The 16,215-nt window shown below is 43.9% G+C and overlaps 1 protein-coding gene and 1 non-coding gene across 4 annotated transcripts in view; one reads left to right on the top strand and one right to left on the bottom strand.

Annotated features, from left to right (window-relative positions):
* The window catches only part of Sap30bp (SAP30 binding protein), a 41,343-nt gene that overhangs the window by 14,735 nt on the left and 10,393 nt on the right, over positions 1-16,215 (bottom strand). For 2 of the 3 annotated variants that reach the window (XM_046449557.2, XM_046449558.2), the window contains one exon: positions 2,157-2,199. The exons of the other annotated variant lie outside the window; for it this stretch is intronic. In XM_046449557.2, coding sequence (XP_046305513.1) covers positions 2,157-2,199 — 43 coding nt within the window. The remainder of the gene's footprint in view (positions 1-2,156; positions 2,200-16,215) is intronic. 3 annotated transcript variants of the gene reach the window in all.
* Trnam-cau (transfer RNA methionine (anticodon CAU)) lies at positions 1,249-1,321 on the top strand. Its single transcript has one exon. It is a non-coding gene; the product is annotated as a tRNA-Met (tRNA).

The raw sequence follows: 16,215 nt of genomic DNA, 5'->3' as shown, positions 1-16,215 counted from the left end.
CAAGGCCAGCTTCAGCAACTTAAGCCTTAAGCAACTTAGGGGACCCTGTCTCATAATAAAAGGTCAAAAAAGTTGAGGGGGCGGGGGGATCTAGGATGTAGCTCAGTGGTAAAGTGCCCCTGGGTTAAATTTCCAGTACCAAAACAAATAAACAAACATGGCAGAGAGAAACAGTGCTCAGTTGGCTGTGAAAGAAGTTGGGAGCTAAGCTCTCATACACACTGTGTCATGTGCCAGACACTGCTAGTGAGTGGAGGGCACTGCCATGATGGCTCACAGACAGGCTGCTCTCTGACCTCCAGCCTTGAAGCTTCTTAATAATAAACAGAAAGATCAGGTGGGGTTCTGAAGGAAGAGGCTGAGGCTCTTGCCACACCTGGCCCTACAGATTACTCACTAGGGACAGGCCCTTGGCTCCCTAGCTGACATACTCTGCCTCTTCTGGTCTAGAAGGAAACTACTGCCCCTGATGTTGCAAGTCTCTCAATTTTAAGCAAACTCTAGCTAGGACTTAGGAAAACCCGGGGCCATTACAGGATTTGGAGGATTCAAATTCCACCCATTAGAGAGCCCAGGGATCAAAGCAGAATCCTGCTGAGAACTGGGGTGGCACTGAACAGCATTATGGTTTAGGTTAGGTGTCCTCCAAAAGCTTATGTGTGAAACAACGGAAGAAAGTTTAAATGAGAAATGACTGGGTTTTACAAGGCTTAACCTTATCAGTGAATTAATTCATGATGGGGATTAACTGAGTGGTAACTGAAGGCAGGTAGGGTGCGGCTGAAGGAGGTGGGGGCATGCCTTTGGGATATGTTTTTGTATCTGACAAGTACAGTCTCTCTGCTTCCTGCTCATCATGTGAGCCACTTCCCTCTGCCATTATCTTCTGTCATGATGTTCGGCCTCACTTCAAGGCCCAAGGAATGGAGCCGGCTGTCTATGGACTCAGACCCCTGAAACTGAGAGTTGCCAAATAAACTCTTCCTCCTCCCCACCCCCAGCAAAAGGATCCTACTTAGAGAAAAAACAAGTGGAAGGGAGGCTGGAGGAGCACTTTCTGGACAAGTCTCTGTGTGATCTGAAAACTTGGGACTAGGGCTGGGGATGTGGCTCAAGCGGTAGCGCGCTCGTCTGGCAAGCAGGGGACCCTGGGTTCAATCACTCAGCACCACATACAAATAAAATAAAGATGCTATGTCCGCCGAAAACTAAAAAAAAAAAAAAAAAAAAAAACAATAAATATTGGGCTGGGGTTGTAGCTCAGTGGTAGAGCGCTTGCCTCATACGCATGAGGTCCTGGGTTCGATCCTCAGCACCACATAAAAGTAAATAAATAAAAATAAAGATATTATGTCCATCTACAACTAAAAAAATGTTAAAAAAAAAAAAAAAAGAAAAGTTGGGACTAGAAGGAGTGAGCCTTCAATGCCAACATGGGTGTACAAGGGCAGGTTCTATAGGTGTCCCTGGGAAGAAGAAAAAAGATCTGCTTTGTAAACATCACTGGGACAGGCAGGTAACAGCTGCCATAGAGAGGGAGGGTTGACACTGCTGAGAGGCCTGGATTCACTGGAAAATTCCCTTGGGTAAGGCTTTTGGATCCAATAATGTCCATGGCCAAATTAAAGGAGCTAAGAAACTTTCTAATGGGATTAGAGGCTGGGATTGGCAAAGGAGGTAGACGGTACGAAATTTCCAGAAACGGCTCTGTCTCTCACCAAGGGCCCCAAACTCATGAGTTTCAGGACATGTTCTTGCCTGGGGACAAAGCAAAATTCCAGCAAAGGCCATATGCTGACTCTGTGAGCAACGTGAACACCAGTGGAGCGGGAGGAGAACAAAGGCAAAGAAAGGACCCAGGGCACAAGGGAAAGAAACAAAGCTCCCAGCTGATGGGGACCTGGAACCCCCTCCTGATATATTAGCAACTTAGGAAACCCCAATAAGATGTACCATGAATATTATTCAATGAAGAACTGCTTTGGGGGGCGGGTCTCAGTCATTCTAGAAAATGCCAAAGGCCCTAAGAGGGAGTCTGAAGGGAGGATGCTCATAGATGAGAAAAGCCCCAAGGAGCAGAGGCTGGCATAGCCAGAAGCTGGTTTGCTCACAGGGCAAGGGTTACAAGTATGCCCCCAGCTCTCCTGCATACTTACCAACTAGTTCTTGGGGATCTCGCTTCTCTACTTCTGTGTTATCCTGCAGAAGAGAAATAACACACAGAGGTAAGATCAGGCCCCTGAGCCAGTCTCTCTCTTCAGGAAATGCCTGATTTTTTTAGGGAAGGAGAAGAGGGAAAATTATAGCAGTGGCACTAAATGAAGGGGAGCAGTGCTTTGGGGGCTTCTGGGATCCCAGAGCCTCCTACCCCTTCTTCCTTATATCAGTTGGGATACTCCAGAGTGCCGTGTTAGTCTTCTTCCATGGCTTCCAGCAAGGAGCAGTTCCAACTGATGTTGAGGAGCGCCAACACAGCAGCATTCCTGCCTGGGCCACCTGTATGACCTGAACCATGTCTGCTGCTCCCTTGGGCTCAGGAGGCCCCCCGTACCCTGAAGCAGTAGAGCTCAAGATCCTGGCTGCCTCTTCCTCCAGAGCCTAGGCAGTGCCACAGAGTATATTACTGAGACTGCTGGCACAAAGGAAGTAAGGGGTACTTCTTCATAATATCCCGCTCCCAAGATTGAGACGTGAGATTAGTTACTCCTCGAGTTTCATGTTTAGCTCAAGTCAAAAAAGGAGTCTTTACGTAAGGATAAAGGAGCAGCTCACAGAACCCCAGAGCATGTGTACAGCATGCCTTTAATAAGGGACCAAATGAGGTCCCAGTTCCAGGCAGCATTCTTTGGTTGTATATTCTCTCTAACGAAAATTTTTTCCTTAATACTTTTTTTTTTTTTAAAGAGAGAGACAGAGAGAGAGAGGAGAGAGAATTTTTTAATATTTATTTTTCAGTTTTTGGCGGACACAACATCATTGTTTGTATGTGGTGCTGAGGATCGAACCCGGGCCACACGCATGCCAGACGAGCGCGCTACCACTTGAGCCACATCCCCAGCCCTTTCCTTAATACTTAATGCAAGTCGACAGTTACTCCCATTTCATCCTGTAGAAACCTAAATACAAAGGCTTCTTTTTATTTTTTAAATTTTTTAGTTGTTGTTTTTAATTTATTTACTTATATGTGGTGCTGAGAATAGAACCCAGTGCCTCACACATGCTAGGCAACCGCTCTACCAACTGAGCCATGACCCCAGTCCAACAAAGGCTTCTTATCAGAAAACTGCTTACCTCACTGCACCAGAGTAAATGCTTCATCTAAAACAAATCAATGGATGAGAAGGCAAAGGTGACAATCTAAGCCCCATATTACAAGTTCCTGACACAGCAGGAACATAAAATGGCAAGAACACACCTGTTTCCTACTGACTGACCAGTAAGGTCAGTGATCTCAAGTGCCACTACAAGTTAATGATCAAAACAGAAAAAGCTGAGTTCACAGAATGTTGTTGGATCTCATTTCCTTTCCTTTGCTTGGTGAGGGGGGAGATAAGACAGTGACAACTCTGCAACAAGATCTTCACATGGGAACCGCCACAGAGCTCTGGACTCCATTCACCCTGCATCTCAGAAGGGAAGGCACCGTGAGGGTTACCAAATTCCTGCCCAAGCTATGGCCACGTGCCAAGACCAGACTACAAGTGCTTAACCCCTTCCCCAAAAAAGTCCCTCCTGATTAACAGACAGACCAAAATCCTCTCTCTCTTCCAAACACTGCAGCTATTCATCCAAACTGCAAGGGCACAATGTTAAAGCCAGGCTGCTTAGCAACCCACCTTCTAGGCACCCACCCCCTGCCAATCAGGTGGGCAAAGAGGAAAGAGGGCTAGGGTAGAGGAAGGCGGGAGGCAGGCCTGGAGCACTGCCATGTCAAGTTCAGGTTGGACTCATAAATCAGCTGCTTTATAAAGAGCACCAATCTCTCAGGGGACCAACAACAATCCCTTTGTAGAAGTAACTGAAGAAACCATTATTAAAGAGTGGTCAGTAACAAAATGTGGGACTGTAAAATTTTCTTACATTTTTCCTCTAGGGGACAGCCTTCTTGGTGCTGATTGTGGGAAACATCATCTGGGTACATCCTACCTCCCCGAGCCAATACAGGGGACTGACCTGTGAACTCTAAGGGCCCCAAACTCACTGTTTTCCAAGGTCCTGTTTCCTGCCACTCTCCTTTCATGGACAAATATGCAGAGTTGAGGAAGGAGGCTTGATAGTCACTGAAATCCTAATCCAGTGTCCATCTGAGTGACAGGAAGCTGGTCACCAAACATGCAAATGTCACTTAAAGGGCTCCCTAAGTACAGTAAAAGTTCAGGAGCCTCCCCATGGCTTCTTATGACCTTTGTGATCTGAGATGGGAGGGGAGGAGGTGTGTGTGGTGATGAGGAATGAATCCTGCATTTCACACATGCCTGGCTGGCTTAGCTGAGGTTCTTTAGTCATATCTGAGGAAGAAAATGATGGGGCAAAAACCAGACAGGAAGTATATTTGTGTATTTTCCTCTTATATTGTTTTGCTGTATGACTCTAGTTATTTTACATGTTAACTAAAAGAGAAAGGTAAACCGGGCAGTGGGGGGGCTGGGATTGTGGCTCAGCGGCAGAGCGCTCGCCTAGTGCAGGTGGTTCAATCCTTAGCACCACATAAAAATAAAGGCATTGTGTTGTGTCCATCTACACCTAAAATAAATAAATAAATAAATATTTTTTAAAAAGCTTAAAAAAAAAAGAAAGAAAAGAAAAGAAAAACTGGGCAGTTGGTTTCCATTTGTGAACTGATCTAGTCCTTGCTTTCTACTCTGTTAGACCAAGAATGGGGTATGCCAGAGAGCACCCAGCTAAGGTGCTAGAACTCGTATTTTACATCCAAAACACAGGTTCACCTGACCTACCTCAGTGGAACTTGGTTCCACGGGCCTCCAACTTTTGGTGACTCCAAACAAAGTGCTGACCAATGGACCATGGACCTTATTCCAAATGTGAGAAGATTCTCCTGCCTTAATCCCATAAATCGAATGCATAAATGAGCCTGCATATCTTCAAAGCCATATGGGGCAGTGGGCTTCAGGAAGGGGCCAGAAACATGGCGCTAAGATCTCCTAGGATGTAAGATCTTTTTTTTTTTTTTTTTTTTTTTTAAATTTTAATATTTATTTATTCTTTTTTAGTTTTCGGCAGACACAACATCTTTGTTTGTACGTGGTGCTGAGGATCGAACCCGGGCTGCATGCATGCCAGGCGAGCACGCTACCGCTTGAGCCACATCCCCAGCCCGGATGTAAGATCTTTGGAGATCTCCTAAGATTTCTGGAGCCCATTGGTGTTATAGGCACCCTTGGAACCTGGAAGGTTCTGGAGAATCCACAGTGGGAATCTACCTCCTGCTGGCCACACCCTGTCCTGTTTTGGAAGGTAATTCTTCTGCCCTGAGACCAAAAAGCTGGGTGTGAGCTTGCTTAGCCCTGGGCACATTATTGCATAGAGCTGCTTCTGAGAAAACAAACCAAGTTCTTATGGCTCTTATGGTGCCCACTCTGACAAATCAGGTTCCCTCCATATCTGAGCATAAGACCAGAGGCACAGCATCACCTGTACTTCAAAGGAGATGGGTCCAGATTTAAAACACCACTGAGGAAGTCTTGGCAGAAAGTAGGAATCACTGAAGACGGTGATAAACATCCCAAGATGCTTTCAGGACCACTTACGCCCATCCATTGAAGCAAGTTTCACTAAATGAAAACAGGCACTATTCTGACAGTAGCAACATGATTCCACAAGGACCTCCATACAGTGGAAGAAAGGGTAGAAAGCGGAGGGAGACTGTCACAGTAAAAACAAAGACCCAGAGGAACATCCTCCTAACTGTCAAGCCAGATACTATTCAAGTACCCACGACAGCTATCACAAGCTAGTCATAGGACACACGCATGAGGTAGTATTTTAAATGGCAGAGCTAAGGGGACAGAAAAAAAGGGTCACATTATTCAATTATACCTGTATTCGGAGAGTCTTGCCATGCCCTTAAAGAGGCAGGAAGGGGAAGGGGAGTAATGAAGACACAAGCAAAAACAATGAGAAATCACTGTTCCTCTTTCCTTCCCACAAAGCACATTTCAAAACTCACAGGGGACACCTGTTTTGACTTGTACAGATCCGTTCCTCTGGCTTCCAGTTGGTTGAAGTAATAAACTCAGCCTGGAGATCTATTTACCAGACAGTTGTCTGAGTCAGTCAGGAGGCATGGAACCCACAGCCCAGAGACAAGAAGGCAACAGCACAAGTCTCTCAGGTAGAAAAGGTTGAGAGGGACTCTCCTAGTCTACAGGAAAGATGAAAGAAAGCATCGCCCTATGAAAGAAAAGCAGCTCCTAGAAGAAATCCCCTTCAGCTCCCTAGTTCAAGTCCAATTAAGACAAAAGGAAAAACAAAAGCCCAAATCCACAGCTTTCCAACAGAAGCCACGTGAGAAGACAAGGGAGGAGGAAAGAACCACTCTAGTTCACATGCTGCTCCCCAGCCTTCACCTGAGACCAAAGTCCCAATAGCTAGAGCATGAGGTGGCTACAGCAGGCTGTAGAACTTGCCAGTTTGGTTTAACTGTGACAGACATTTGGGAGAACACACCAGCTATGGCTGTAGGTCAACAGCAGAGCCCTGGTATTCTCAGGAATTACAGAACCTAGAATTTGGTTCTCCCTGCAAAGAATACGAAAGCCCAGTCACCGATGAAGCTGACTGGGACAGAGGAAGGAAGTAAAAACAATATAAATTCATGAAGATAGAGGAGCTGTCATTGGAGCTGGGAGGATTTACTCAGCATATCCTGAAGCAGGTTTATTTACAGCCAGCAATATTTCGTAGACCCTCCCTAGAACCAGTCCCATAACACACACACAAAACTCCAGTAACAAACTCATCACAGTACTGGCAGCCTCTCACATCTGGATTCTGCCAATCAATAATGTTTTCTTTTCAGGTTTGGGAATATTAAGCACAGAGAAAGCACTCTGAGCAGCACACAGAGAAGCCTCTACCAGAGCCAGAGACAGCATGTGATGGATTTCAGCTGGGCAATCTAATTTGGGATATGGGGAGGTATACTGGTAAACTAATACTAACCAAACTATCATCTCAGCAATGTGACAGCCACATAGTTATAGAGCCCTAATGCTATCTCACTTAATGAGCAAACTATCTACTTAAATGAATCTTCACATAGTCCTGGGGCCCTCTTCTCCCCTCTCCACACCAGGGCTTTGCAATGCTTGCTCCCTGCCCACTGTTGCCTAGTAAACCCTATGCAGTCGTCAGACCTCAGTCTAGGGAACCTTCTTCTGCCTCCATCCACTCAGACAGGAATGACACCCTGTTCTACTGTGTGTGCTCGCAAACTGTCCAGCATACTGCCTAGTATAGTCAGTACCTGGCCCACAGCAGATGTGCAAACACTGTCACACACAGAGGCACTCTCCATTGTCAGTTTTCCTTCAGTCTAGGGCAGGGTTTTGTGGCAACCTTTTGATGCAGTGCAGTAATGCCTAGGCTCCAAACCTGTTAAACTCCAGTTAGTTTCAATGTGTAGACATGGAAAACTTCATAAGAGGCGCTAACGAAGGTGTTAGATTTGCAATAAAAGAGTGGCCCAAGACAGAGAGAAGGCTGGGAGTGGCACCTTTTTTATTTATTTTTTTTCCTTTTTTATGGTTCTAGAGATAGAATCTAGGGCCTTGTACATGCTAGGCAAGTGCTCTACCACTGAGCTACATCCCATCCTTAAAAAATATTTTAAACCCAATTTTAAAAAAATTTTAGTTGTAGATGGATATAATACCTTTATTTAATTTATGTATTTTTATATGGTGCTAAGAATCAAACCCAGCGCCTTACACGTGCTAGGCAAGCGCTCTACCACTGAGCTACAGTCCTAGCACTTAAACCCAGTTCTTTACTCTTCTCCCTGTATCTTTTTTCTAACAATTGGGCCTAATGCTCCTAAGAGGTGGTACATACCTATAGCCCAACTACTAAGGAGGCTGAGAAAAGGACTCCATAAGCCCAGGAGTTGGAAACCAACTGGAGCAATACAGTGAGACCATATGTCAAGACAAAACACAAAATCCAGAAGACAACAATAAAAAACACAGAATTACAGTATAGTTAGTTCACTTATTTATTTAACAAATAATTTATTGAGAATTTATTGTGTCTCAGGCAACAGGCAAAGCACTAGTGATAAAATACATATCAATCTAGGGAAACAGCATTAGTTATTATACTAAACTCTTCAATTATGGTCTTATCTAATATTCAGAACAGCCCAGGAAACCATGTCTGAACTATCAAGACAGCATTGCTGTTTCAGAAAGACCAGTATGCATGCCCAGGAAACCCTCTTGGGGGCATCAAAGTGATAGTTGAAACAAGATTTTCTGAGATGGATGTGAGTCACTTCAGGTAACCAAAAAAGCAGCAATTCTAGATTACTTCTGTCAAAATAACTCCAATCTCCAGAATAAATGATGCTGGTTTGACAGTCATGAGGGTGTGGGTGGGTAGGTGGGTGGAGGGAGGGAGCCCTGTCTGCAACCCCCAAGCTCAATCAAGTCACAGAACCAAGGTTGCATGCGTACATTCCCCCCTGTAAATCAGATGCCAGCCCTCACAGGCTGGAGAGCCCTGGAGAAAGCCCATCACCAACACATTTCCTTCAGTTGCATCCTGTGGGTTAGGATTGGGCCACTGCCATGGCACACTGCCTGTCTAGGGATGGAAACACAGCACTTATCAGAAAAATGGGCGGAAGCTGGTGGGGCTGCTTTGGATGCCCTGGAATTGCCTTTACTTCCAGAGAGCTTACTGACAGGAAGGCTCAGCCCCCCAACCAGAGCCAGAGGTTTCTCCAGGAAGGGTTAAACAGAAGACTGCCAAGACAACTTAAGCCAGCTCTAGAACTGGCCTCCTTGTAGATTAAGGAAACGACAGGAAGGAGAGAAAAAAAAAATGGCCTCCTTTTCTATTTGAAAAATTTGGTTAAAACAAAGCTATGGCTCAGTATGGCTGTCAACGTTTGGCCACATGAAACACGCTGCATCAACCAGACTTCAACCTAAAAGCAAAAGATGGACCAGGAGCCATTTCCAAAAAGATTTTTTTTTTAAAAAAATATATTTTTAGTTGTAGCTGGACACAATACCTTTATTTTGTTTATTTTTATGTGGTGCTGGGATTGAACCCAGTACCTCAGGCATGCTAGGCAAGTGCTCTACCACTGAGTCACAACCCAAAGGGGAGATTTTTGTTATGTGAGCATTTCAACAGTCATCTACACTTGATTTAAGACACTTGAGGATTTTTATTATCTTTTATAAGTAGCAGGGCAACAAATTTATCACAAAAGCAAAATATGAATTTGAGACTTGAAATGTAGGCAATAGCGCAGAAGAGACATGCATGTGAGGATTTTTAGTCTCTTGAAAACTATAGAGGATGGTAAGAGAGGGCTGTTCCATTCCACTCTTTCTGGTCCTACGAGTGCCAGGAGTGGGCTGTGTTGGGGGACAGAGATTGCCTCACACCAAAGATCTGAGTAGTCAAACCTTCAGTGGAGGGGCCAGGCCATACTTTTCCTTCATGGCTTCCTAAAGGACAGTCTCCAGGCTTTAAGCCTGTTTTTTTGGGGTGGGGGAGGTCGGAGCCAGACAAGGACAAAAGAGACAGCTCTGAGGCTGAGAATAGCCAAGTGAAGATTTTAAGACTCAACTCTACATGGCCACCAAATTGCATTATTCCTTCTGAGAGATTAGAATCACCCTGAGGTGTTAGGATAATATCCTGAAAGCCAGGAGGGGGAACTGCCAACTGGTAGTCATCCACTTATGGGCAGGAAGGGGATTCATCATCCTGAGGGCCAGAAGGAATGCCAGTGCTTAAAGCATGCTGGGAAAAAAGTGACCGAACTCCAAAGTTAGGAAAACAGAAGAACAAACCCCACCAAACTCAGAAATCATGCATGGAGTAGGATTTCAAGAGACATAGATTAAACCGCAGAAGGTGGGAAAGTGCTGGATTCCTAAGGAAAGGCAGTTTTCTGCATCATATAATTTCAAAAAGATGAGTCCCAGCTGGGGAGGGAGGGGCTCGGCCACACCTCAGTTAGCAATCCACGGCATCTGATCCTGAGGGGAAGGAGGTATGTTGGGGCTTGCACGGCCATGGGAAGGCGGACTGGGCATGTTATGGCTCCTTCCGGCTGCAGAGCCATGGAGGAGCAGGCAAGGTGGGGCTTCTGTTTTCTTGGAGCCAGTACAGTCAACAAGGCCCCTCTGGAAGTGTGGTAGAGCCAAGGGGTAAGAAAGAGAACACAGGTCATTCTTTCACTCCGGAAAGTGACTTCTAAAGCCTTATTTCTGCTGCTCAGAGCAGGTTATCACCCAGCAGATCCCTAGATCCCAGCCTGGAATGGGTCTTTCTGAGCATGCCTACTCCCAAGAGCTTCTAGAAAGGCATGCCTCCCATTTCTTCAAGGGCAGCCATAGCATTGTTGAGGACAACTCTAAAGAAGGCCATTCATCATGCTGAGATCACAAAAGTGCCAGATGCTAGGCAGGCGTGGGTATTCTCTGTTTTGTTTTGTTTTTTAAAGAGAGAGAGAGAATTTTTTTTAATATATATATTTTTTTTGTAGTTATTGGTGGACACGACATCTTTGTTTGTATGTGGTGCTGAGGATCGAACCCAGGCTGCACACATGCCAGGTGAGCGCGCTACCACTTGAGCCACATCCCCAGCCCAGGCGTGGGTATTCTCAATAGTTCAAAGGTCACATTATAATTTCCAATGAGAAGAATAGGTGATTCACAAAACAGCAATAGTCAAGGGCCACTTCCTTCTCAGAAATGTCCTAGGTGACCAGGGAACTTTTTTCTCTATTCAGCACTCAAAGGATCATGGAGAATGGGAGACAGAACAAAGGGGTAGGTGGAACACTAAAACTAAGTTGAGGGACCAGTATACCCTCTCCCTCTCCCATAGACTTCCTCCCATACCATAAACACAGAACTCACTGAAAGCTAATGTTTATTACTCAATTCTCACAACCACCCCACAAGGCAGACAGTATTATCTCATTCTGCAGATGAGTGAACTGAGGTAATGTATGATGAAGGAGGTTGCCTAGCAAATGGCAATGTTGAAATCCAAAGTAAAGTACCCAAGTCTGTCTGACTCCAAAGTCTAGTTATATGGATTCCCAACTTAAAACTGTTTCTATGAAGTCTCTGGATATACCACTGCGGGAGCCAACATAAAACAGCAAGGAGGAATAACTCTCTAGTAGGCAGCAGAGCGGAGCAGGTGATAAACCCTGGACTTAAGAGGAAGACGGCCAGATTCACTGCCTTACAGCTATGATGATGATCAGGGGAAGCCACTCCTGAGCCTATGGTGCCCCAGTGAGTAATGCCTGAGTGGACTCCAAAGGAAGGGCTGGTGCTTAAGACTTAGACACAAACAGTGGGTGCTGCCTACAGACTTTTGTCCTCAGCCTATAGACTTCCTGGGAGCTCATGGAAGAAAAGCCATCAAATCTTGAACACGACTTAAGCTCTTTTTTCTTCTTGGGTGAACATGTGGACTCTCAGTGATAGCTGGAACTCCCAAAGATGAGTTAATTCCTCTGACTTGACCGCTTAGAGAACACAGCAGGTTTTCAGTTCAATAGAGAATCTCACTAGAGAGAAACTGCAGGCACAGCATCTGACTCTGTAACAACTATAGCAATATATTCAGGTTTGGCTACAATAATGTACTAATTCTGGATTTAATCTACATAGCTGAAGCAAACATGAATATGAGGCAACTGATGTGAAAGAGTGTGGTGCTGATGCTAACATCACTGTGAGAACTAAACTTGGTGGATCTTGACAGACTTTTTCTTCTTTTTTTTTTTTTCGATATCGGGGATTGAACTAAGGGACACTTGACCTTTGAGCTACATCCCCAGCCCTATTTTATATTTTATTTAGAGACAGGGTCTCACTGAATTGCTTAGAGCCTCGCTTCTGCTGAGGCTGGCTTTGAACTCTCCATCCTCCTGTTTCAGCCTCTCCAGCTGCTGGGATTGCAGGCGTGCACCCCTGCACCTGGCCAGACTTTTTCTTTTTTAAAATCATCCCTGATTTAAAATACTTAGACAATTAAAAAAATATTTTTCTTATAGCAGCCTTAACTGACATATAACTTACATAATTTTTTTTTTTGCAGTGCTGGAGATTGAACCCAGGGCCTCATAGATTCTTAAGTGTTTATAGTTTTTAGTTTTTCATTTATGTTATGCTACTATTAAAATCACTGACATAGCAACGCAGCCTTAATTGACATATAACTTACATAATTTTTTTTTTGCAGTGCTGGAGATTGAACCCAGGGCCTCATAGATTCTTAAGTGTTTATAGTTTTTAGTTTTTCATTTATGTTATGCTACTATTAAAATCACTGACATAGCAACATTGGAACCAGAGAACCAGAAACAAAACTGGATGTATATCTACATATGTATTATTATAGGCAAACAAAAAAAAAAAAAGGAAGAAAATGGGAGTATTATTACTGTTATGAGATTAGATGAATTTTTCTTTTACAAAATACTCAATTTTGCCACATAGTTTGACAATAAATATAAAAACAAAACTCTAATAGAATCACCATATATAATTTTGTTCTTCTCAAAAGAAAAAGTCTAGCTAGATACAGTATCCCAACCTGTAATCCCAGAGACTTGAGAGGTAGAGGCAGGAGGATTCTAAATTCAAGGTCAGCCTAGGGAACTTAGCAAGACCTTGTCTCAGGGGTTGGGGATGTGGCTCAAGTGGCAGCGCTTGCCTGGCATGCGCGGGGCGCTGGGTTCGATCCTCAGCACCACATAAAAATAAAACAAAGATGTTGTGTCCACCGAAAACTAAAAAATAAATATTAAAAAAATTCTCTCTCTCTTAAAAAAAAAAAAAAAAAGACCTTGTCTCAAATAAAAATTAACAAGAGCTGGAATGCAGCTCAGTGCTAAGCTCCCCTGGATTTAATCCTCAGTGTTGTTTAAAAAAAAAAAAAAGGAAAAAAAAAAAGCCAAATATAAGCTCTAAGAGATAACTTTTACTCTCATACCCTGAAAACTAGTTCTTAACTCTCAGGGTTATCCAGAAGCACACCAAAGACACAAAAATGATCTGTTTTCTATTTTGCTAAAGGACTTATGATTGTGCTAGGCATAATGGCACAAGCCTGTAACCAGGGACTTAGGAGGCTGAGGAAGGAGGATCAGAAGTTCAAGCCCAGCAACTTGGCGAGAACTTGTCTCAAAATAAAAAGGACTGGGGATGCAACTTAGTGGTAAAGCATCCTTGGGTTCAATCCCCAATACCAAAGGTGGGGGGCAGGGGAAAACTCATGGTTCCTACTCCATCGCAACCTACATAATCTTTTTTTTTTTTTTTTTTGAGGTACTGGGTATTAAACCCAGGGCCTTGCATATGCCAGGCAAGTGCTTTACCACTGAGCTACATCCCCAGCCCTTTTCATTTTTTATTTTGAGACAGAGTCTTACTAAGTTACTGAGGCTGGCCTCAAACTCATGATCCTCTTGCCTCAGCCCAGCTACTTGCTCTCTTAAATATCCTTCAATGTTATGATGACCAGACACCCACACTATTTGTTTATAAACAGCTTTAGCATCTTCCTTTTGGACTTCAGAGTGCCAGAGGTGTAGCAAGCACACCCAGAGCCAACCTCTTCCTCCGTGGAAAATGGCACTTGTTCCACAGTCTCTTCACAGTCAATAAAGAGAATGTAAGATTTCAACCTTTAGTACTGTCCATGGACAACTGCTGACAGGCTCCTGAAACTTCTTCCTAAAATCAGTGGTCAACAACAAGTTCTTTCAAAATAAGCTCCTTAGGCAGTTTTCAGGCCTTTGATTCTTTAAAAGATCAATAATGAGGAGGATTTGGAAAGGAGAACATGAGGAAATTATTGAGTCAGATTGGCTCAATACAAATCTGTTGTCCAGACTCTGAATCAATAATATGCAGTAACTGGGTTGGGGTAGTGGCTCAGTGGTAGAGCACCCACCTAGCATGGGTGAGGCACAAGGTTCAATCCTTAGCACCACATAAAGGTAAATATAAAGGTATCGTGTCATCTACAACTAAATAATAATATTAGTGCTAATACTAATGCTACTACTACTTCTAATAATAATTATAAGCAGTTACTGAAAAACCTGACCTTCAGGTTGGGTATGAACAACCACTGGGAACAAAAAAGCAAACACTAGGGCTGTGGTTGTGGCTCAATGGTACAGCTCCCCCCTAGCATGTGCGAAGCCCTGGATTTGATCCTCAGCACCACATAAAAATAAATAAAGGTATTGTGTCCAACCACAACTAAAAAATAAAAATTTTTTAAAAAGCTGGGGTTGTGGCTCAGAGGTAGAGTGCTCGCCTAGCATGCATGAGGCACTGGGTTCAATTCTCAGCACCACATAAAAATAAAATAAAATAAAGATATTGTATCCACCTATAACTAAAAAAAAAAAAAAAAAAAAAAGCAAGCATACCCAAAAAATAGCTAAGCTGAAGCTCCAGGGGAGGGCACATGAGGACTTATATCACACACCCACCCACCCAGGGAACTCTATCAAGGTACCATGACAAACTTACAAAGGTGTCACAGGGTATTTAAAAATTTCACGGTAAATAACATCACTAGAAACCATACAAATTTATATGTATTACTTTTGAAAGCAGTAATGACCGAATTGTGAGGATAGTAGTACTTAAGTATTTGGAGCCAATTTCAGAATGAGGAAAACCATTAGGAATTTCTGTGGCCTGCAATTCTATAAAACTACTGAGACCCCATGGGTGGTAACCTGGGAAGATACGGCAACTTCTGCCTTATGGAGTGAGGATGTTTAATGAGACCCAGCTATACTGCCAAGGCTGAGCAATACTCACAATTGCATTTCATCCCATGAGAAGCAAGTTCACATATGTTCTCCTGCATCACTACCATGGCTGACTTCACCCATAAAGTGAATGGAGTGTAGGTGTGTACCTGTGCTTCCACAGCTGGAGGCAAGCCAAACCAGGGTACCACCCAGGGCTTCTAACAGAAAGCCACTAGCCTAGCTGGAACCTGTGAACTTCAATTTTGGCACTACTCTCAGGCTCTAAGAATCTTTATTTTTTATTCTATTTTTTTGTGGTACTGTGGATTGAACTAGAGGTGCTTGCTCTAACACTGAGCTACATCCCCAGACCTTATTATTTTTTCATTTTGATACAGGTCTCATTAAGTTGATAAAGCTGACCTTGAACTTGTGACCCTCCTACCTTAGTCTCCCAAGTCACTGAGATTACAGGCATGTGCCACTGCGCCCAGTAGTCTCTAACAATCTTAAAAATGCACGCTAGGCAGTGGCACATGCCTGTAGAGTCTGAGGCAGAAAGATCACAAATTCCAAGCCAGCCTCAGCAAAAGCAAGGCACTAAGCAACTCAGTGAGACCCTGTCTTTAAATAAAATCTGAAACAGGGTTGGGGATGTGGCTTAGTGGCTGAGTGCCCCAAGTTTAATCCCTAGTACCAAAAAAAAAAAAGAGAAGAATATTAAAAATGTGTTTGTTTGTTTTAAAAAAACTTTAACTGGGGTCACACACACCTTTTCAAAAAATGCCAGAACACGCCCCCCACGTGATGTTACTTCCATGACCCAAAGACACTCTTTTGCAGATGCTTACTCTTGGGCCATGAGTATCCTTTTCCTAGGCCACAGCCTAGACTAGGAGACCTCAGGGAGGCAACACTCTCAGTCCCTTCCCAGGCAGCTGGCAACAGGCTGCTCCATCTTTCTTGCTCCAGGTCATGAATCTTTGTTTTCAAAGGAAGGGTGTGTCAAGGACAGTGAGTGGAAATACCTCCATCCACAGGAACAGTAGGAGTGGAGGAAAAAAATAAACAAGGGAAAACATTCCAGGGTAACCGAGGGAAAACCTGGACAGTGAAGAGTGCAAAGGGGACGCTCATATACCAAGGTAATCAGATGGAGGAAATGAAGTTAAGACCTCATAGAGGAAAGCCACTGCTAGTCTGGTGTTTTT

Source organism: Marmota monax, unplaced genomic scaffold, assembly GCF_021218885.2.
Source record: "Marmota monax isolate L192 unplaced genomic scaffold, Marmota_monax_Labrador192_F-V1.1 WCK01_AAM20220418_F8-fsc00292, whole genome shotgun sequence".
NCBI lineage: Eukaryota > Metazoa > Chordata > Mammalia > Rodentia > Sciuridae > Marmota > Marmota monax.
This window is presented reverse-complemented; position numbering and strand designations above follow the sequence as displayed.